Source organism: Papio anubis, chromosome X (assembly GCF_008728515.1).
Source record: "Papio anubis isolate 15944 chromosome X, Panubis1.0, whole genome shotgun sequence".
Lineage (NCBI taxonomy): Eukaryota > Metazoa > Chordata > Mammalia > Primates > Cercopithecidae > Papio > Papio anubis.
In genome coordinates this window covers 97,275,140-97,297,177 of record NC_044996.1, presented here as the reverse complement: position 1 = coordinate 97,297,177, position 22,038 = coordinate 97,275,140, and the positions used below count along the sequence as shown (strand labels likewise).

The 22,038-nt window shown below is 44.1% G+C and overlaps 3 protein-coding genes across 3 annotated transcripts in view; 2 read left to right on the top strand and 1 right to left on the bottom strand.

Annotated features, from left to right (window-relative positions):
- Positions 1-22,038, bottom strand: part of LOC100998162 (putative protein SSX8) — a 148,850-nt gene that overhangs the window by 12,501 nt on the left and 114,311 nt on the right. The gene's annotated exons all lie outside the window — the stretch shown is intronic.
- LOC116272091 (putative protein SSX8) overlaps positions 10,469-22,038 on the top strand; it is a 47,574-nt gene continuing 36,004 nt past the window's right edge. The window contains exon 1 of the mRNA XM_031660928.1: positions 10,469-11,883. Within this exon, the coding sequence (XP_031516788.1) occupies positions 11,817-11,883 (67 nt within the window). The 5' untranslated portion in view covers positions 10,469-11,816. The remainder of the gene's footprint in view (positions 11,884-22,038) is intronic.
- Positions 15,766-19,159, top strand: LOC116272092 (protein SSX7-like). The gene is made up of 2 exons (XM_031660929.1): positions 15,766-16,470; positions 18,856-19,159. The coding sequence occupies exons 1-2, from the start codon at positions 16,293-16,295 to the stop codon at positions 18,966-18,968; spliced, it is 291 nt and encodes a 96-aa protein (XP_031516789.1). The 5' UTR covers positions 15,766-16,292; the 3' UTR covers positions 18,969-19,159.

The following is a 22,038-nucleotide window of genomic DNA, read 5'->3' as shown; positions in this document are numbered from 1 at the left end:
GTATACAATTTTAAATGTATGTATTTATTTTTAATTAAAACAATTTTTTAAGAGATGGGGTCTTGCTGTGTTGCCCCCGCTGATCTGGAAGTAACTCCTGGCCTCAAGCAATCCTCCTGCCTTGGCTTCCCAAAACACTGGGATTACAGGTGTGAACCACCCCACGCCCAGCCTCAAAGTCTGTGCTTTTAATTACTCTTCTATATTGCCTCGACTATTTGTTGAATGAATGAATGTACCTTACAACTGCAAAGGTTCTTTAACATAATTTACATCACTCCTTACAATCACCCCAAATTCCCTCTGGCTGCTGTAACAAGTTACCACAAACTTTGTGGCATAAACGACATAAATTTATTCTCTCACAAGTCTGGAGGCCAGAAATCTGAAATCAGTTTCACTGAGTTGAAATGAAGTTGGTGTCAGCAGGGCTGTACTCTTCTAGAGGCTCTAGGAGAGAATCTGTTCCTTGCCTCTTCCAGCTTCCGGTGATTGCCAGCATTTCTTGGCTTGTGGCTTGATATGGTTTGGCTCTGTGTCTCCACCCAAATCTCATCTCGAATTGCAATCCCCACGGATTAAAAATCCCCATGGGAGCGGTTTTCCCCATGCTGTTCTTGTGACAGTGAGTTCTCAGGAGATCTGATGGTTTTATAAGCATCTGGCATTTCCCCTGCTTGCACTTCTGTCTCCTGCCACCATGTGAAGAAAGTCTTTGCTTCCTCTTCACCTTTGGCCATGATTGTTTCCTGAGGCCAAAGAAAGAAGGAAAAATTTCAATGAGGCCATGCAGAACTGTGAGTCAACTAAATCTCTTTCCTTTATAAATTGCCCAGTCTCGGGCAGTTCTTCACAGCAGTGTGAGAACAGACGAATACATGGCTGCATCACTCTAATCTCTATCTCCATGGTCATTGCCTTCATTTGTTTTCTGTTACTATAATGGAATACCACAAACTGGGTAATTTATAAAGGAGAGACGTTTATTTGGTGTACAGTTCTAGAGGCTAGGAGTCCAAGAGCATGGCGCTGGCATCTGGTGAGGGTTGTGCCACGGTGGAAGGATGAAAGGTAAAAGCAAGTGCAGGAGACAGACAGAGAAAATGTGGCTAAACTCCCTTTTATAACAAACCCAGTCTCGTGATAACTAATCCACTCTTATGACAATGGCATTAATCACTTCCCGACAGCCCCACCTCTTAATAGTGTTACAATGGCAATTACATTTCAGCACAAGTTTTGGTGGGGACATTCAAACCATGGCAGTCATACTGCCTTCTTCTCTTCTGTCTGTGTCAGATCTCCCTGCCTCAATCTGATAAGGACACTCATTATTACATTTAGGGCCCACCCAGATAATCTAGGAGAATCTCCCCCATCTCAGGATCTTTAACATAATTACTTTTTTTTTTTTTTTTGAGATGGAGTCTCACTCTGTCACCCAGGCTGGAGTGCAGTGGTGTGATCTCGGCTCACTGCAACCTCTGCCTCCCGAGTTCAAGCAATTCTCTGCCTCAGCCTCCTGAGTAGCTGGGATTACAGACGCCCACCACCATGCCCAGCTAATTTTTGTATTTTTAGTAGAGATGGGGTTTCACCATCTCGGCCAGGCTGGTCTTGAACTCCTGACCTTGTGACCCACCCACCTCGCCCTCCCAAAGTGCTGGGATTACAGGTCTGAGCCACCACACCTGACCAACATAATCACTTTTTTTGTTGTAAGTTAACACTCACAGGTTCCAGGGGTTACCATGTGGCTATCTTTTGGAGGGACATTGTTCAGTCTACTACAGTTTGCCCTCTGGCCCCTCGAGGATTCACATCTCTCCCACATGCAAAATACATGCACCCCGTCCCCAAATCCTCAAATGTCTCAAACCGTGCAACATTCGCTGAAGTCCGACATCTTATCCAAATAAGATCAGTTCAGAAGTACCAAGTCTCCTCATCTAAAACAGATATGGATGAGACTCTGGTTATGAAACATCCTGGGGCAAAATTCTCCTGCTGTGAATTCGTGACACTAGAAAACAAGTTATCTGTTCCAAAAATACAGTGGCGGGACAGGTGTAGGATAATAGTTACAGATGTTTCCATTTCAAATGGGAGAAAATGGAAGAAAGGAAGGAGTCGCTGCTTCCAACCATTTTGAAATCTAGCAGGACAAATTCCATTTGGCTTCAAGGACTCAGAAAAATCCTCTGTAGCTTGAAGCTCTCTCCTCTGGTCCCATAGCCCTCCTCTCAGAATGTATGTCATAGTGATTCACACCTTTAGACCAGCAGGTCCTTTGTGGATCTTTCCCAGGTAATATCATTTCTATTACCAGCTATGGCTGAGCATAGTGGAAGAGCTCCTTGAGTCACGTGCCCAATCTCTTCAGCACTAGCAAACATGGCCCCATTCTTGACTTTCTCTCTAGAGCATACCTTCCTGACAGTGCCTCTCCTAATTTTAGAGTCTTTTGCAATCTTGATAGGCTTAGAATTTTCCTGGACTCTTTTTGCTTAAGAGTCCTTTCCTCAGTTTATGCCTTTCCTCTAACATTTTACTGGTACCTAGATTGGAGTCCAATATAAAAATGAACAATTATGGGACTAAGACTGGGGGTGAGAAAATGATAGAGTCTCTAGACAAGTTGTTGAGGGTTTATGAGGGATGAGCTTTGGGAAGGCAGTCTTATATATGATCAGATTGGTTAGTATTGAAAATAAATTGTTTATCAGTTTTTCTAAAAATCGAACATTAGTGTCAAGGGTACACTGGAGCAGGACGAGTCTGCTCCTCTAGGTTTGAATTAGGTTTTCTTAACGTGTTGATCTGTTTTTCTTTATCTTTTAAATAATCAGTGTAAGCAAACGGGGAATTTGTTTTAAGATAGTGTCTTAACTGCATTTATTAGGTTTTTTTTTTGTTTCTGAGACAAAAGCAAAACAAAACAAAAACAAACAAAACATGTTACAACCTATTCTCTCTGAAGCATAGTGCCTGAAGGCTTTCTCTGCAAATAAGAATTTATAAAAAACTAAGAACAACTCACTTCACATAATCAACTTTCACAATGGTTAAAGCAGAGTCCTGCTTAGCATTGCACAAAAATTCTCCTTTGTGATCCGTTCATTTTACTGCTATTGACTTTATTGCTTATGCTTTCAGAGAGAGTCACCCTCCTTTGACCAAACTTGAGTGAGGCTCCTCTGAGTCCTGTTTCTGACTAGGTCCCAACCTCAGACTCTGTCCTTCATCCAGAGACTCTGCCCATTTAGCCGGTTTCAGCAAAAAACCTGTCAAGTCAGTTTAGCCAGAATCCCCCTGCACCTGAGGTTTCCTCCAAGTAATTTCTCATCTTCTGACCCCCTGCTCCTACTCCCTGACTACAAATCCCCACTTGTCCTTGGTGGAGTTGAAATCGATCCTAATATCACGATCCCACCGCAAGAGCCCATTGCAGTGATCCCTGTACCTATCACAGTAGTCCCCCCTCTGAGTAAAATCGTCCTTAGGATCTTTTTTACATTTTGTGAGACAAAGTCTCACTCTGTCACTCAGGCTGGAGTGCAGTGACCCAATCCTAGCTCACTGCAGCCTCAAACTCCAGGGTCCAAGCAATCTTCCCGCTCCAGCCTCCCGACTAGCTGGGGCTACAGGTACGCACCACCAAAACCAGCTATTTTTTTTTTTCAATTCTCTACAGACCCAGGAACTTGATATGCCCGCCTAATTTTTGTATTTTTTGTAAGACTGGGTTTCGCCGTGTTGCCCAGGTTGGTCTTGAATTCCTGGGCTCAGCCAATCCTCTTGCCTCGGGCTCCCAAAGTGCTGGGATTACAGGCATGAATCACTGCAGCTGGCCCTTCCTTACAGTCTTTAATAAGTGCAATAAATACTTGTTTGCTTTAACATTTCCCTATGTCTTCAGTCTCCTGAAGTGTTATATGCTTGACATTGCCGTATTCCAGCAAATATAAACATTCCTTTCTTTCGCTGGGCACAGTGGCTTGACCCTATAATCCCAGCACATTGGGAGGCCAAGGCGGGCAGATCACCTCAGGTCAGGAGTTCGAGATCAGCCTCTCCAACATGGCGAAACCCCATCTCTACTAAAAGTACAAAAAGTAGCCAGGCGTGGTGCTGTGCACCCATAGTCCCAGCTACTCAGGAGGCTGTGGAGGAGAATCGCTTGAAACTGGGAGGTAGAGGTTGCCGTGAGCCGAGATCATGCCACTGCAAGTCAGCCTGGGTGGCAAAGTGAGACTCTGTCTAAAAAAAAATAAAAATTCCTTTCGTTCAACACTTTGGAGTTATTACACCATTATATCCTTGCCTCCAGTGTGGTGTTTGAGAGATCGGATGAAGGTTTAAATATTTTTCCTTGTAAGTAACCTGCTATTTCTCTGATCATTTTAAAAATATTTTTTCTTTGTCTTCCACAATTTTTCGTTTCACTGTTCCTGTGTGTGTGTGTATCTGTGTGTGTGTGTATGATGATCCCTTTAAATCTTAAGACATTTGTCTAAATCTGAGAAATTCTCATCCATTACTTATTAAAGTACACTCTCCTTTTTAATGACTATATTCTCTTCTTATAAGGCTACTATTAGATGTGTTTTGACATTTATTCTTCTATCCTCCCTATTAATTAACTTTTCTTTCATTTACTTCATCTCTATCCATTACCATTACTTTTATGAATTCTTCAGACTCACTTCCTCAGCTCAGCAATTGCCTTTTCAACTATATCCGTTTTAATATCGAATCTATTCCACTGAATTATTTATTTGAGCAGTTAATGTTTTCATATCAAATCTATCCAATAGGTTTTCTTTCTGTTTATGTATTTGAGACAGAGTCTTGCTCTTTCGCCCAGGCTGGAGTGCAGTGACTCGATCTTGGCTCACTGCACCTCTGCCTCCGGAGTCCAAGCAATTCTCCTGCCTTGGCCCTTTGAGTAGCTGGGACCACAGGCGTGTGACATTAGGCCAGGCTAATTTTTGTATTTTTAATAGAGACGAGGGTTTCACCATGTTGGCCAGGCTGGTCTCGAACTCCTGATCTCAGGCGAGCCGCCTGCCTCAGCCTCTCAAAGTGCTGGGATTACAGGCATGAGCCACCATGCCCAGCCTTTTGTTGTTGTTGTTGTTAAGACGGTTTCACTATTGCCCAGGCTGAAGTGCAGTGGTGTGATCTCACCTCACTGCAACCTCCGCCTCCCAGGTTCAAGTGATTCTCCTGCCCCAGCCTCCTGAGTAGCTGGGGTTACAGGCGTGTACCTCCATGCCCAGCTAATTTTGTATTTTTAGTAGAGATGGGATTTCGACATGTTGGCCAGGCTGGTCTCAAACTGCTGACCTCAGGGGATCCTCCCGCCTCAGCCTTCCAAAGTACTGGGATTACAGGCATGAGCCATTGCGCCTGACCTATCTGACAGTTTTTCCATATAACTCTTTGTGCCTGGGAAGATGTGTCAGCCCAGACACTCCACGTGAGTTTCAGGGTTTCTGGATTGATAGGTCGTAGGATACGGAGCCTCTAGAGCTGAACTGAGCCAATTCTTCTCTCCAGTCCCTAGACTATGAGCCCCCAGGGACGCTTACAGGATTTCTGCCTTACAGTGTGGAGGGAGTCTATGGGTGAGTGATATTGGTTGTAGTTGCCTAGCTCAGAGGGCAGAGGGAGAGGTAGGAAAGGAATGCTCAGTTACTGGCCAGCTTTCATGAGTCTGCACTTTTTCTAGGAGCTTTCCAAGCCCCCTATTCCTTAATGTTATCACGCCACTTTGGACTAGCACTGGGCCAGCCCTGCCAAGTGTCTGCTCTATATGTTCACAGAACAGGTAATAAGCCTTCCAGAAAACAAGGAGAAAAAAGAATGCAACTTAGAAAGCTCCACCTGGGCTGATCCTCCATCTGTGGCCTCTGACCTTTTCCCACTTGAAGACATGCCATCCCCCAGTGGGGCCAAACCATCAAGGGTTTTCTTACTGGGAACTGCTCTGAACTCCTCAATAGCTGGGATTTCAGACGCCCACCACCAACGCCTAGTAAAGACGGGGTTTCACCCTGTTGGCCATGCAGGTCTCAAACTCCCGACCTCAGGTGATCTGCCTGCCTCAGCGTCCCAAAATGCTAGGATTACAGGCCTGAGCCATGGTGCCAGGCCCAGTCCTTCTATTCTCTGTCTCTACCTCTGGAACTTTTTTATTTTCGAGATGGAGTCTTACTCTGTTGCCCAGGTTGGAGTGCAGTGGCATGATCTCGGCTCACTGCAACCTCTGCCTCCCAGGTCCAAGTGATCCTCCTGCCTCAGTGCTGCTAGTAGCTAGGATTACAGGCATGTGCCACCATGCCCAGCTAATTTTTGTATTTTTGGTAGAGATGTAGTTTCACCATGTTGGCCAGGCTGGTCTCAAATTTGTGACCTGAGGTGATCTGCCCACCTCAGCCTCCCAAAGGGCTGGGATTATAGGCATGAGTCACTGCGCCTGGCCTATCTCTGGAACTTCTATTGGATGAACGTTGAAACTTCTGGGATCTATTCTCCATTTCCTTTATTATTTTCCTTTCATACTTTCTATTTTGTAATCCTTTTCTGCTATACGGTGAAGTAGTGCCATGCCTGAACACATTTTTTCATTGGGTTGTTCCGGTTTCTCTTGTTGATATGCAAAAGCTTTGTTTTATATTAGAGATGGTTACTGTTGATTTCTTGTGGATGCTTCACCAATTTCCCCAAAATATGCCTTTTTAAACAGTTGTTTATGGTGTCTTCTGAATTAGACGATACTTTAATTTTTACATCTTTATGTCAGATTCATTGTTTATAGCATTGGTGTAATGTCAGGAAGTGCCTATGCCAACTCAAGATGTCTTACACTGTAATATTTTACCACATTTTCATCTAGTTCTTTATGATTTCATGTTTTCACATTTACGTCACTGAATTTTTATAATTTATTATTTTATGTGGTTCAAAGTAAGGATTTAATCTTCGTTTTTTGAAATGGATAGATACTTGTCAAGCAATCATTTATTATACAACCCATCATCTTTTGCCCCATTTGGAAATGCATGCTGAAGTTTGCATATAGTTTAGTCTGTTTCTTAACTTTCTCTTTTGTTTCACTAATAAATGTTTCCATGTGTTTTCATTTTTGATTGCTGCTGTAACAAATTTTCAATAGCTTAGACAATGCTGGGCCCGGTGGCTCATGCCTGCAATCCCAGCACTTTGGAGGGCTGAGACGGGCAGATTGCTTGAGGTCAGGAGTTCAAGGACAGCCTGGCCAACATGGCAAAACCCCCTCTCTACTAAAAATACAAAAATTAGCCAGGTTTGGTGGCACATGCCTGTAATCCCAGCTACTGGGGAGGCCGAGAGAGGAGAATCACTTGAACCCAGGAGGCGGAGGTTGCAGTGAGCCGAGATCACCCTACTGCACTCCAGCTTCGGCAACACAAGTCAGACTGCATCTCAAAAAAATATATATATATGTTTGTATATGTGTGTGTGTGTGTGTGTGTATATATATATATGTGTATATATATATAGCTAAGACAATTTTTGAAAAGGAAGAATAAGGTGGGAGGAATGGCTCTACCATATTTCAATACTTCTTATATAGCTACAGGAATCAAGACTGTATAGTATTGGGAGAAGAATAGACACTCAGATCACTGTAACAAAATAGAGAACCTATGAATATCCCCACACTGATTTTTTACAAAGAGACAAAAAGAAGGAAAGATCATCTGCTGAACAAATGGTCCTGGAGCAGTTGCAGAGCCATAGGCTAAAAAAACAAAAAACAAAAAAAACCAAGACCTAATCTTCATGTTTTTATACAAAAAAACCTGAAGTGGGTCATAAATTTAAATCTAAAATATAAAACTAAAAAAAAAAAACTTTTACAAGAAAGCATAGGACAAATGTCTGAGGTCTAGGGCATAGTGAACGATACAAAAAGCATAATCCATAAGGAAAACAAATAAATTAGATTTCACCCAATTTAAAACTTGTGCTCTGCAAGAAACCCTGTTAAAAGGATGAAAAAACAGGGTCTTGACTAGGAGAAAATATTTGCAAACCACATATCCAAGACAGGACTCACATTCAGAATATATAACGGATATGTATAATACTCTCAAAACTCAATGGTAGGCTGAGCGTTGTAATCCCAGCGCACTGAAAGGTGGAGGTGGAGGTGGATGGAGGGCAGATCCCTTGAGGCCTGGAGTTCGAGACCAGTCTGGGCAACATGGGAAACCCATCTCTACTAAAAATACAAAAATTAGACTGACATGATGATGCATGCCTGTAATCTACCACCACACTCCAGCCTAGGAGACAGAGTGAGACTCTGTCTCAACAACAACAGCAACAATGAACTATTGATACACAAATATTAATATCTTGGGTGAATCTCCAGGTATTTGTGCTGAGTGAAATAAGCCCTTAAAATGTCATATACTATATATTTCATTTGTACAGTATTGTAGAAAAGACAAAATTGTGGAAATGAAAAACAGATTAGTCGTTGCCAGGGGGTAGGGATGGTGGATGGGAGGAGAGTGAGTATTACTAAAAATGAGTAGCACAAGGGATAGCATTGTGGTGATGGAAATGTTCTGTACCTTTTATTTTCTCCCCCAAGAGGGATTCTCCCTCTGTCACCTAGGCTGGAATGCAGTGGCATGATCTCGGCTCATTGCGACATCTGCCTTTCGGGTTCCAGTGATTCACCTGTCTCAGCCTCCCATGTAGCTAGGACTACAGGCACCCACCAACTCACCTAGCTAATTTTTGTATTTTTAGTAGAGATGGGGTTTCTCCATGTTGGCCAGGCTGGTCTCAAACTCCTGACCTCAAGTGATCCACCCACCTCGCCCTCCCAAAATGCTGGGATTACAAGCATGAACCACTGTACCCGGCCATGTTCTGCACATCAAAACACTTTCACTGAATGTAGATGCCATTACATTCTATTATGTTACAAAGCAAAAGGGAGCTTCATAAACATTGTTCTATTATGTATCAACTGAAAAGAAAAAAACATATATTCCAGAAAAAGGTTTTGAAGACACATGGGAGTGGAATGTGCCTGCATTAAGAGCAGAGCTTTTACAGGACCACCTGTCTGCAGCCAGCTCCCAAGCACCACTGAAAACAGCTGCTACACTTAGAACGACAAGATAGTCTTGTTAATGATTTCACTGGACTCTCGAATGTCATCCTCCTTGACTACTAGCAGAGGCGAAACCTCATGATGTCATCATGGATTGGCTTGGCCAGAAGTCCACAATCTCGAAGTCGTAGACATACCTTCCAAGCATCACAATCTTTGTTGTCTTGAATAACAATTGCATTTAAAATTCTTTTCCTCCTGGGCACAGTAGCTCATGCCTGTAATCCCAACATTTTGGTAGGCTGAGGCAGGTGCATTACCTGAGGTCAGGAGTTCAAGACCAGCTTGGCCAACATGGCGAAACCCCGTCTCTACTAAAAATACAAAAATTAGCTGGGCATAGGGGCACATGCCTGTAATCCCAGCTACTCAGGAGGCTGAGGCAGGAGAATCGCTTGAACCCAGGAGGCAGAGGCTGCAGTGAGCCAAGATCGCACCATTGCACTCCAGCCTGGGTAACCAGAGTGAACCTCTGACTCAAAAAAATAACTAAATGAATAAATAAAGCAATCATTTTCCTCTTACGGCAGTTACAGCATCAGAAGGTAGCTTCATGGGTTCATTTCTCAAGATAATATCCATTTTTTTCTGCATTTTCAGCACGGTTTTCTTCTTCTAAAACCTCAAGGGCTGCAATGGCCACTCAGCAGCCTAGTGTATTGCCACCATATGTGTAACCATGTTCCCCTGGTTTAATGGTCAGTATTATGCCATTGTCCCACAGCACCGCAGTCACAGAGTATCAACACCTAGAAAGGGCCTTTCCAAGGAGGACTATATCAGGTCTGACATTTTCATGATCAATAGCCAGCCATCTACCATTTTTGGCCAGTCCTATCTGTATTTCATCAGCAATGAACAGTACCAAGCTGGGAACATGAGATGGGACGAGGGTAAGTAAAAATACCACAAAGCTTATTGTTCTTACAGAGTTTCAACTGGTCTTTCTTTCTTCTTTCTTTCTTTCTTTCCTTCTTTCTTTCCTTTTTTCTTTCTCTCTCTCCCCTTCTTTCTTTCTTTCTTTCTTTCTTTCTTTCTTTCTTTCTTTCTTTCTTTCTTTCTTTCTTTCTTTCTTTCTTCCATTTATTTATTTATTTGACAATCTTGCTCTATCGCCCAAGCTGGAGTGCAGTGGTATGATGTCAGCTCTATGCAACCTCTGCTTCCCGGGTTCAAATCATTAAGTGAGCCCAGGAGGTCAAGACCAGCCTGGGAAATATAGCAAAAGGCAAGGTGGTGCATGCCTGTAGTCCCAAAGCCAAGGCGGGAGTATTGCTTGAGCCCAGGAGGTCAAGACCAACTTGTCAACATAGCAAAACCATCTCTACTAAAAAACAAAAATAAAAATATTAGTGGGGGCCGAGTGGTGCATGCCCGTACTCCTGAGATCAAGGTGGGAGGATTGGCCAATGTGCTGGGATTACAGGCATGAACCACCACTCCTGGCGGATTGTTACATCTTGAAACGCCCCACATTCTAAGTGTTGGCGGGCTCTTTTAGTCTCAGAAATTCTAGCTCTCTTCATTCTAATAATTTACAGACCACCCAGTAATAGCCTCTAAATCCATTCATAGTAGTCATGCTCAATTCTCTTCAACAGAACAGAACCCCCCATCCGTCTGCCTGATCAGATCCATCACCAGAGAGACCATGTTATCTCTGGGACTCACTTCCCTTCCTTTATTTATTGAGTGGCAGGGTCAGAACGCCCCCACTCAACACAATTGCACAGTCACATCCCTGCCTCCACAACAAGGGTCTGCACAGCTTTCAGGGTAAGCCTAGCTCTAGGGAAACTACTAACAAGAGTAGCCAACCTCCTCCTAAAGGCTCAAGGCTGCTTCGCCTATAGGAAACCTGTTATCCCCAATCAATACTTCTCCCAGAGACCCCTGGTTCCCTGTTTTCATCTGACTTCTCCCCTTACTCACGGACAGATAAGCCCCGGATGGAGAAATGCAGCACCTGATTCCAGGTGACTGAGTGTGACCGGCCTTTACAGATTTCTCCCTCCACAGGACCAAAGGTCCTACGGCTGGAAAGACTCAGGCAGTTTCTCTTGCAGGTCAGACTGGTCCCGGTGCCATGAACAGAGATGAAGACTGTGCAAAGAGAGCTAGGGATGATGCTCAAACACCAGAGAAGATACAAAAGGTGACCTGGAGGGGGCAGAGTAGTGACCCAGGGGACAGTGTGGGGTGACCAGGTTTCTGAGGAGGGGTGAACAGAGATACTGGAGACAAGGAGCAGGGTCTCAGGGAGATCTGGAGCCTTGGGAGCCCCCTACCCTCACTCTGTCATCACCTAGCATCCTGGAGACAAGTCTGTGACCTTGCACTTCATTTGGTGACTCTCAGTCCATTCTGGAAGGTGGGAAGAGAGCCAGCCAGCAGTATTAAAGCCCTACTGTGTGGCAGGAAAGAAGCTAGGGTAGGTCCCTGATGTTGTCTCAGTTAGCCATGGCATCAACCAAGGACGGATTATCATCTCCACTTCCCAGATCCAGCACACAGGAAGCGGCTCCAGCTGAATGGCAGACATGCCTAGCTGAGTCACTGCCAGAATTCCTTTTTTTTTTTTTTCTAGGCCTTCGATGATATTGCCAAATACTTCTCTAAGAAAGACTGGGAAAAGATGAAAACCTCAGAGAAAATAATCTATGAGTATATGAAGAGAAAGTATGAGGCCATGACTAAACTAGGTAACAGAAAGTTCTAGGTACGACAAGTCTGGGGACACATGAGCATCCCTTTTTCTGCTTTGATTACTTCTTAGGCTGCAGAAAGTACCCCACATTTTCCTTTGTTCAGGGAAAAGTCACAAGGCAGCTTCTGGGTGTTCTGCTCTTCTGTATCCTGTCAGGGCTGAGGGCAGGGGCTGGCCACAGTGGAGCTCGTACCTAGATCCTGCATGTTTCTCTCCCATAGACGTCTGTTCTGATGAGCCCAACCGTCTCTGTGGCATCCCGGCACCCCCCACTGCTCCCCACCCCCACCGTCCTTCTCTCGGTTTGTCTCTCTCTTTCTTTTTTTTTTTTGAGTCAGAGTCTCAGTCTGTCACCTAGCCTAGAGTGCAGTAGTGCAATCATAGCTCACTGCAGCCTTGAATTCCTGGCCTCAAGTAATCCTCCCACCTCAGCCTCCCAAAGTGCTGGTACTATAGACGTGAGCCACCGTTCCAGGCCTAAGCTTCTCTCTTAAGCAGTAAACACTTTGCTTCTTTCTACGTTTCAAGGTCACCCTCCCACCTTTCATGCGTGATAAACGGGCCACAGACTTCCAGGGGAATGATTCTGGAATGACTGTAACCGTGGGAATCAGGGTGAGTAGATGGGAAGGGGCTGGAAAGGCTCTCCTCAAGCCCAGCTGCTTTTCAGCTCAGCTACCTGGGAAAGATCCTCAGGCGTTTGTTCCCTTATACACATCAGGGCTGAGTGAAAAAAAAAAAATGCATACAGAAAGTTAACTACAGAGGCTATTCATATAAAATTTTAAAACATGCAAAATAAGAATATATATTTTTATGGAAAATAAGTAAATGGTAAATGTATAGAAACATGAATGTGAATAAAAAGTCATCAAATTAAGGTGACTGGCTGTAAGTGGAGGAGGGAGGGCAGCGATTGGTGAGTGCTGCACAGATAGCTACAGCCGTGACTTCTTGATAGTGTGTTTTGTTTGTTTTTGTTTTCGAGATGGAGTTTAGCTCTTGTCGCCCAGGCTGGAGTGCAATAAGGCAATCTCAGCTCACTCCAACTTTCACCTGCTGGGTTCAAGTGATTCTCCTGCCTCAGCCTCCCAAGTAGCTGGAGTTATAGGTATGCGCCCCCACACCCAGCTGATTTTTAAATTTTTGATAGAGATGGGGTTTCACCATGTTGGCCAGGCTGGTCTCAAACTTCCTGACCTCAGGTGATCCACCCGCCTCAGTCTCTTAAAGTGCTGGGATTACAAGTGTGAGCTACCACACCCGGCCTGTTTGTAGTATTTCTAATATTCTGAATAAATAAATCAGACCTAACATAGCTGTGTGGTAATGTTGAGACCCGACTGAACTCAATATTATTCCCTATACTTTTCTGTGTGTTTGAAATATTTCTTTTTTAAAGGATGTATTGTTCTTCTAAGCACTGTTAATGAATCAAAGGACAGTTAAGAAAGTGTTACAAGTGAAAAAAAAAAAAAAGAAAGAAACTATTAAAACTATAGATCCGCCAAAAACTTCCAGAGTTTGTCTCATTAACAGCATGTAGGTATTGGATAAGTATCTTAGGAGTGAGGGTGATGACCCATTATGTAATAAAGATCGCTGTTTTTCTGTATGTTGTCAAAACCAAATAGTCTTCTCATTCCCAACCAACCCTGATTCTCCATGATGAGCTTGGAAGAGAGTTTGAAAGAGTGATCCCTCATCCAACACACAGAGAGCTTTCCCACTTCTCAGAGAGCAGAGATAACATAGGGTGAAAAAAAGACAGGTTACTGGGTAGAGAGCTTTGTACATTTCAGGAATATAAAGAGGACGTATGTGTTTACTGGCCCTTCTGCTCTGGCAACACAATTATAAGACAAGGTCAGAATATCCAAACCGTCTCCAATAGACCTATTACTCCCCAACTAAACAGGCCAGGTTCTACAATCTCCCACCATCACTATAAGAGATCTGAAAATCCAGTGCTTGAGTATCTGCCAAGTTTTTGACATTAAAGGAGTGTCTTTATACTGAAAATATTTCAGAGCCACTGGAATAAATCATCCATGGTTCATCACACATTTAACAGCTTAATTCACATATCATAAGATTCACCCATTTCAAGTGTACAATGATTTTCAGTTATTGTACATCTTGAGTGGATAGAGTTCAGATTCCCAACCAATCAACTTAATTATTTGTGAAAAAGTAGAAGATATGTAATGATATAAGTTGAGACTGTGATGGGGTTTAACCCCCATTTGATAAACCATGAGATAGAAAAGTCTGAATTGATGCCACAGACAAATGCACCAACCATGACTAAATATAATTCAGAAGCAAATCTCAACTCCTTAACAGTGAGTGGACTCATAACCCTCCGCTGCAGAATGCCCTCATGCCACAGAAGTCTCTCTAGAGTTTGGAAATCTTTACCAACAAAGAAAAATTCTTATGTATTCTCTTTCAGTTGAACGTCCTCAGACGACTTTCGGCAAGCTCCAGGGAATCTTCCCAAAGGTGAGTATCTCTCAAATCTAAAGGACCAGAGAACCTTTGTCCCTCCACAGATGCGAACACTGGTAAGAGTGGGAGAATATAAAAAATGCCCTCATTGCCTCCTTCTCCCCATGTCTATCACAGCAACTGATGTAGCATCAACAGCTTGATAATACTAAGAGTTGTGATCCTTAATACTTCTTTTGTTTTCATAGTGATGCCAGACACTATTTTAAGCAGTTCACATGGATTAATTTATTTAATCCTTAAAAAGATCTCTATGACACTGTTTCTATTATTATCTCCAAATAATAATGAGTCACACACTTCGGTTGTCATCCATACAAAAGCCATGTGACTTGGCACAAATCTTCTAAGTTCTCTGAGCTCCAGATTCCTGGCCCATGCAATAGAAGCAAAGAATCATAGTTCATGTTATAGATCCTAGTTGTCAGCAACATAATAATAAAATGAGGCTATCGGGGTACAGAGATGTTAAAGAATTTCCTGGGGCACAGTGGCAGTGGTAGTTTAATACAGAACTCCAAGCTATTCAAAGCTCATTCACGTTTGCATTTGTTTATGAAGTTCAGATGTTGCTCACTAGGGCTTTACCCCATAGGGCCTGCTGGTGCTTCCATTGAGACACCCACTCTGCAACAGGAGACCAGCTGGCCTTTGCTCCTTAACTGGGGCCACTCCATGGCCTAAGAGTCCCGCCTGACTGTTGACCCCTCCTGTGAGCTCCCTTGAGGGCCTTGTGTGCTGCACCTGGGGCATCTGGGAAGCCCAGTCCCAGTCAGGGGATCCCTCAGGCCCCTGAATGATTGATCCCACAAAGTGCAGATTCAAGTCTGGTTTAGAGGATAAAGGGATCTGGGAGTTGGGTTGCCAGTGTGGAGACCAAATTCAAAGAAGGATCCAGAAAGCTATTAATTGTTATTATTATTACATTTAAACAGTGTTTACAAGCTCAGAGGACTTTCCCTTAGCCTATTTTACATGTATTGTTCACTATTTCATAAGTGAGAGCTGAATTAAAAGTAGCTTAAGGACTGGTATGAGTGGCTCATGATTGTAATCCCAGCACTTTAGGAGGCCGAGGCAGACAGATCAGTCAAGTGATTGCAGAGACCATCCTGGCCAACAAGGTGAGAACCACCGTCTCTACTAAAAATGAAAGCAACGGGCTGGTGGCACCTGCCTCTGAGTCAGATACTCTGGAGGCTGTGGCAGGCTTAAACATGGGAGCGGATGTTGCAGGAGCGAGATCATGCCCGCGGCACTCAAGCCTGAGCTGACAGAGTGAGACTCTGTCTAAAAAAGGTAGCGTAGATTATTGGTCAGTGACACATCCCAATGCAAGAAACGGGTGGTATGGGTACCACCTCACTGAATTCCACATTCAATGTTGGTGCCTCGGTAGGGTGGTATGCCATATCTAGTACTGCTTTCTTTGCTGCCTAGATTAATTTCAGGAAATCATTTCTTTCCCTCTCACTTCCCTTTATTCATCTCCCCACACCATCTTTCTCAGCAGTGTTTTGTTGCCTCTCTATGTTTTTACATTTACTCTCCCAGCAGCTTTCTAAAAGCTTATATGGGATCCCTTGTATTTTATTGAAGCTGTTCCCTGTGTAGACCTTGTGAATTCTTAGAATGCTATTTTTCTCCAAATCTTCTGTATACCAAACTCTCAATTACATGGAAATTTTTGCTGTTTGCAAAATGCCAGTCTTAAAAGAGTGTGAAGATAAGCATTCTAGCCCTGGAAACCCCATTCACTTAGGCTATTCATTTCCCTTCTAATCTCCCAGGTTTTTCCTAATTTAGGCAAGTGTGACTCTCCCAGCATTGTTGAGAACATTGATTAAGGTAATGCATGTGAAGACACTTTGTAACCTCTAAAGCACTATAGAAATGTCACTGATACTGTTTATCTGTGACCTTCACATTGTAAAGATCATGCCCAAGAAGCCAGCAGAAGAAGGAAATGATTGGAAGGGAGTGCCAGAAGCATCTGGCCCACAAAACCATGGGAAACAGCTGTGCCCTCCGGGAAAACCAAATACCTCTGAGAAGATTAACAAGAGATCTGGTAAGAGGAAACGGTTCAGGAACAACCCCTCTGGCTTCCCTGGCTATGTTCAGGTGTGGGTACTGGGTGTGTGGCGTGGATCCCAGACAAGCCTGGGTCCAGGCTGGGCTGAGGAGCTCACCCAGCTCCAGATGAGACGTTAGACATGACTTCCAGAGACACAGACTGGAGTTGTCATCCATATAAAAAACCGCGTGACTTGGGGCAAATCTTCCAAATTTTCTCAATTCCAGATTCCTAGTCCATAAGATGGAAATAAAGAGTCAGAGTTCATAAATTGTTTGGAGGCGTTAAATTTAATCTAGAAGGCCAGATGACATGAAAGGTGCTCAAGCAATTCTATCTGTGATAACCTGGGATCATATCTTACTCAGCTCAATGCCTGATACGCAGTACATGTGTACTTCAGAGATATTGCAGGTTCAGTTTCAGATCACTGCGATAAAGAGAGTCACACACACATATTTTTTTAATTCGTAGTGCATAAAATCATGTTTTTACTATACTGTAGTCTACTAAGTGTGCCATAGCATTATGTCTAAAAATGTACATACCTTAATTTTAAAACAATTCATTGTTAAAAATGCTAACAATCTTCTGAGCCTTCAGTGAGTCACACTCTTTTTGCTGGTGGAGGAAGGGTCTTGCCTCGGTGTTGATGGCTGCTGGCTGATCAAGGTGGTGGTTGCTGAAGGGTGGAGTGACTGTGGCAGTTTCTTAAAAGAAGACGACAATGAAATTTGCCACATCAATTAGCTCTCCCTTTCATGAAAGATTTCTCTGTAGTATGTGATGCTATTGGACAGCATGTTACCCACAGTAGAACTTCTTCAAAGTTGGAGTCAATCCTCTCTAGCTATGAAAGTCCTAGATGGCATCTCATCCAATAGAAGGCTAGTTTATCTGTATTGAAAATCTGCTGCTTAGTGTAGCCACCTTCATCAGTGTCCTTAGCTAGATCTTCTGGATATCTTGCTTCAGCTTCCGCATCAGGGTTTGCTGCTTCACCTTGCACTTTTATGTTATGGAGACGGCTTCTTTCCTTAAACCTCATGAACCAACCTCTGCTAGCTTCACACCTTTCTTCTGCAGCTTCTTCACCTCTCTCAGCTTTCATGGACTTGAAGAGCATTCTGGTCTTGCTCTGGATTAGACTTTGGCTTAAGAGAATGTTGTGGCTGGTTTCATCTTGTGTCCAGACCGCACACACTTTCTCTATGTGAGCAGTAAGGCAGTTTTGCTTTCCTCTTCTTGTGTTCACTGGAGTATTAGTATTATTATTTTCTTCAAGAACTTTTCCTTTGCAGTGTATACTATTATTTCCTTCAAGAACTTTTCCTTTGCATTCACGGCTTGGCTGTTTGGTGCAAGAGGCGGAGCTTTCAGCCTGTCTTGGCTTTCAGCATGCCTTCCTCACTCAGCTTAGCCATTTCTAGCTTCTGATTTAAAGTGAGAGACATGCGACTCTTCCTTTCATTTGAACACTTAGTGGCCATTGTAGGGTTGTTCACTGTCCTAATTTCAGTATTGCTATGTCTCAGGAAATAGGGAGGCCCAAGAAAAGGAAGAGAGGCAGGGAAGAGCTCATCCGTGGAGCAGTCAGAACACACATAACATTCATCTATTAAGTCTGTCATCGTCTATGGGTGCAGTTCTTGTTACCCCCAAAACGATTTCACACAACAGGGTGATTATAGTCAATAATAACTTAATTGTACATTTAAAAAAAAACTAAAAGAGTATAATTGGATTGTTTGTAACACAAGGATAAATGTTTGAGGGCATGGAGACCCTATTTGCCATGATGTGATTATTACGCATGGCATGCCTGTGTCAAAGCATCTCATGTACCCCATAAGAATATACATCTACTGTGGAACCACAAAATAAAAAACAAAAATTACTTTAAAACACTAAAGAACAACAAAACAAGTGCAGTCATAATATCAAAGCTCACTGAAAACAGATCGCCATAACAGATATAATAATAATGGAAAAGTGTAAAATTGATGAGAATTTAAAAAAAAAAATTGCAGCATATGCGAAGCACTATGAAAATGCAGTGCCATAAAACAAGGTATGACTGCATGCCCTTAAATACGTGCTGAATGAAAGGAAGAATGGGTGAATGTTCCCGTAAGTGAAGATGTTGGGAATCTAAACCTGACAATGGAAGGAGGCAGAAACTAAAATTTTCATTGGCATTTGGCCTGTATTGGTGTGGGTCTAAGCTGTCAGCCTCTGTAAGCCAGCGAATGTGAAAAACTGGATGAAGAAGGCCCATGGGCACTTGGGACTGGGGAGGCATCTCCTTTTTTGGAGAAAACAGAGCCTAACACTCTCCAGCCTATCCAACCCTCATCTTCCAACTCTTCTCCATCATAGGACCCAAAAGGGGGAAACATGCCTGGACCCACACACTGCGTGAGAGAAAGCAGCTGGTGATTTATGAAGAGATCAGCGACCCTGAGGAAGATGAAGAGTACCTCCATAAGTGAACCTTCGGCTCATCCTCCACATCCCTGCAGATGTGCTATTCTGTTATGGTACTGGTATCCCATCTTGTCACTTGTTCCCCAAATCATTCCCTTCTCATAATTTTCTAGAGTACAGCATTGAGGCTGAATGAAGAGATTTCTCATGCTCTTTCTTTTTCTTTTGTTTTGAGAGGGAGTCTTGCTCTGTTGCCTAGGCTGGAGTGTAGTGGCATGATCTGGGATCACTGCAACCTCCAGCTCCCGGGTTCAAATGATTCTCCTGCCTCAGTCTCCTGAGTAACTGGGATTACAGGTGTGCACCACCACACCAGGCTAATTTTTAGATTTTTAGTAGAGACGGGGTTTCACCATGTTAGTCAGGCTGTTCTTGAACTACTGAGCTTGTGAGCCACCCACCTCTGCCTCCCAAAATGCTGGGTTTACAGGCATGAGTCACCATGCCCGGGTGATTTCCCATGCTCTTTCTACTCCCTGCACTGTATATCCAGAGATGCTCCCTACCCAGGATGCTGTGGGCTCCCAAACCCCAGGTCAGCCCTGATATGTGGGCCACACCTTCCTCTAGCCTAGGAATTGATAATCCAGGTGAGGAAGTCACTGTGGCATGAGCAGATGGTTCACTTCGAGGAACCGTGGAAGGCTTGTGCTGGTCCTGAGGTAGGGCAGAATCGGAGTGTGCAGGGTCTGCAGGTCAGGCGGAGTTGAGATTGAGTTATTGGGCAGTGGGAACTCACTGCCACTTACTTTCTTTCTCTCTTCTTGCCTCAGCGTCGGTGATATGACACATGCCCACAATGAGAAGCAGAACGTGGTGACCTTTCATGAACATGGGCATGGCTGTGGACCCCTCGTCATCAGGTGTATAGCAAGTGAAAGCAAGTGTTTACAACAGTGAAAAGTTGAGCATCATTTTTCTTAGTGTGCCAAGAGTTCAATGTTAGCATTTCCATTGTTTTTTCTTGCAGTGTGCCATCCTGTTAGATGTTAGCATTTTCATTGACAAGTAAGACATACTTAATGCGTATTTTGGTTTGTATGTCCATGCACCTCCCTTAGGAAACAAGTATAGTCAGGTATTCTCTGCATAGAACAGCACTACCCTCCTCCCTACCTAGATGTGACTACTGAGGGCAGGTCTGAGTGTTTAATTTCCGATTTTCCTCTGCACTTATATACACACACACACACACACACACACACACAACACACACACACACACAAACACACACCAAGTACTATAAGCATCTCCCATCTTTGTTTCCTGTTCAGCATGTACTCCCCTCATCCGATTCCCCATATCAGTCACTGACAGTTAATAAACATTTACAAACATTCCCCAGTTGTTTGCTCCTCTCATTATTGTGCACACAGCTCTGTGTACGTGTTTGAATATTTCTTTAGGAGAGATTCTTAGAAGTGGAATTGCTGTGTCAAAGGAGTCATTTAATCAACAAAAACCTAATGAGTGCTTACTCGTGCTGAGCGCTGTTCTAGGTGCTGGAGAGACATCAGGGAAGAAGGCAGACAGATGTTCCTGACCACCATTCTAGAGGAGGATGTTTCCAGTTGTTGGTTTTGTCCATTGGTTTTGTTTGTTTGTTTGTTTTTTCCAGAGACGGGGTCCTTGCTCTGTCCAGGCTGGAGTGCAGTGGCATGATCATAGCTCAATGCAGCCTTGAACTCCTGGGCTCAAGCAATACCCCCATCTTGGCCTTGTAAAGTACTAGGATTCAGGCGTGAGCCACCGTGCCTGGCCTCCAGTTTTTATTTTGATGGAGACCATACACTTCAGTCCTGGAGCAGGATTCTGCAGCAGGTGGTTGGGCATCTTGGCCTTCACTCTCTGAACAATTTTCGGGTTCAAGGTCTGGGACGGTCCTTTTGGGAGTATGTGGGAGGAGACACAGATGAAATCGTCATCTGGGGAATGTGGAGGAATGAGGAAGATGTGTGCACGGTAGACCCTGTGATGGACAGGGAATAGAAGAGTCCACTTAGTCTCCATGCAGGGGAGCAACGGTGGGAAAGTCCCCTGGACAGAAGCATGAGACTGCCCATCAAGGGTCTCACCAACCAAGGGTCTGGGGGCTGGGGTGGGGACGATGATTTGGGAATGGGACAGTTCTTTCTCACAGGTACCACTGCACGGTGCAGAGGGGAAACAGTTGTGGGGAAGGGAAGGGCAGAGGGGAGTCTATTTTAGAACACATCATTGTTGGACTTGAAACACCAGCTCCAGGTGGAGGCAGGATTGGAGCTGTTTTGGCAGTCCATAGTCCATCACCTTGGCCTCCTAGTTCTCCCCAGCCTTGGAAGGAGGACACTATCGTCATTACGCCTATATGATAGATGAGAGATGGAGTCCCAGACAGATGGTAGGCATCTTGTCACAGGTCCTACAGCTGGCAGGGGCAGGAGGGGCTGAGTTTGGAGCTCACTGACTCTAGAAACATTAAGGAGGACAAGTGTGTGTGATGGAGGGAGGGAGAATTGAACAAGCCCCGGGTTCTGTCCCCAGTCTCAAGGTAGAGGCTGTGGGTTCATTTACCCAAGACTAGGAGCACTCAGAGAGGGAGAGTGCAGGGAGAGAGAGGCAATCATGGTCATAGTGGGGACAGTGGGAGACAGAGATATGCAGGGTGGGCAGAAGAGGGGCAGGCAAAGAAGCAGGGGAGACCCAAGGCCAAGTGTGGGCTGTCACAGCCACCAGAGGGACAGGGTGCCAGGAAGGACGTTGTGGGGCTCCAGGAGCAGCAGAGGTTCCCCAGATCTGTGAGCATGCCCTGCCTGGCACTGCAGGAAGAGGTGGCTGCCACTCAGGTCAGTGTGGACGTACCTCTACCTGTGTCTCAGAGGAAACAAATTCTATTTTATCCCAATATAGTTCTGTATTACACAAATGAAACATTCGGCTACTAGATATCGAGAGCCTTATCCTCCATGCACATAGAGGAGAGGATACCCTAAAAGAGACGCTGAAAGATTTGATTTTTCTTTCTCCCTAGGATGATGGGATCCATAAGTTGGGTCCCCCAGCCCACAAGACAGGTGCAAGGAAGGGTGGCTGGAA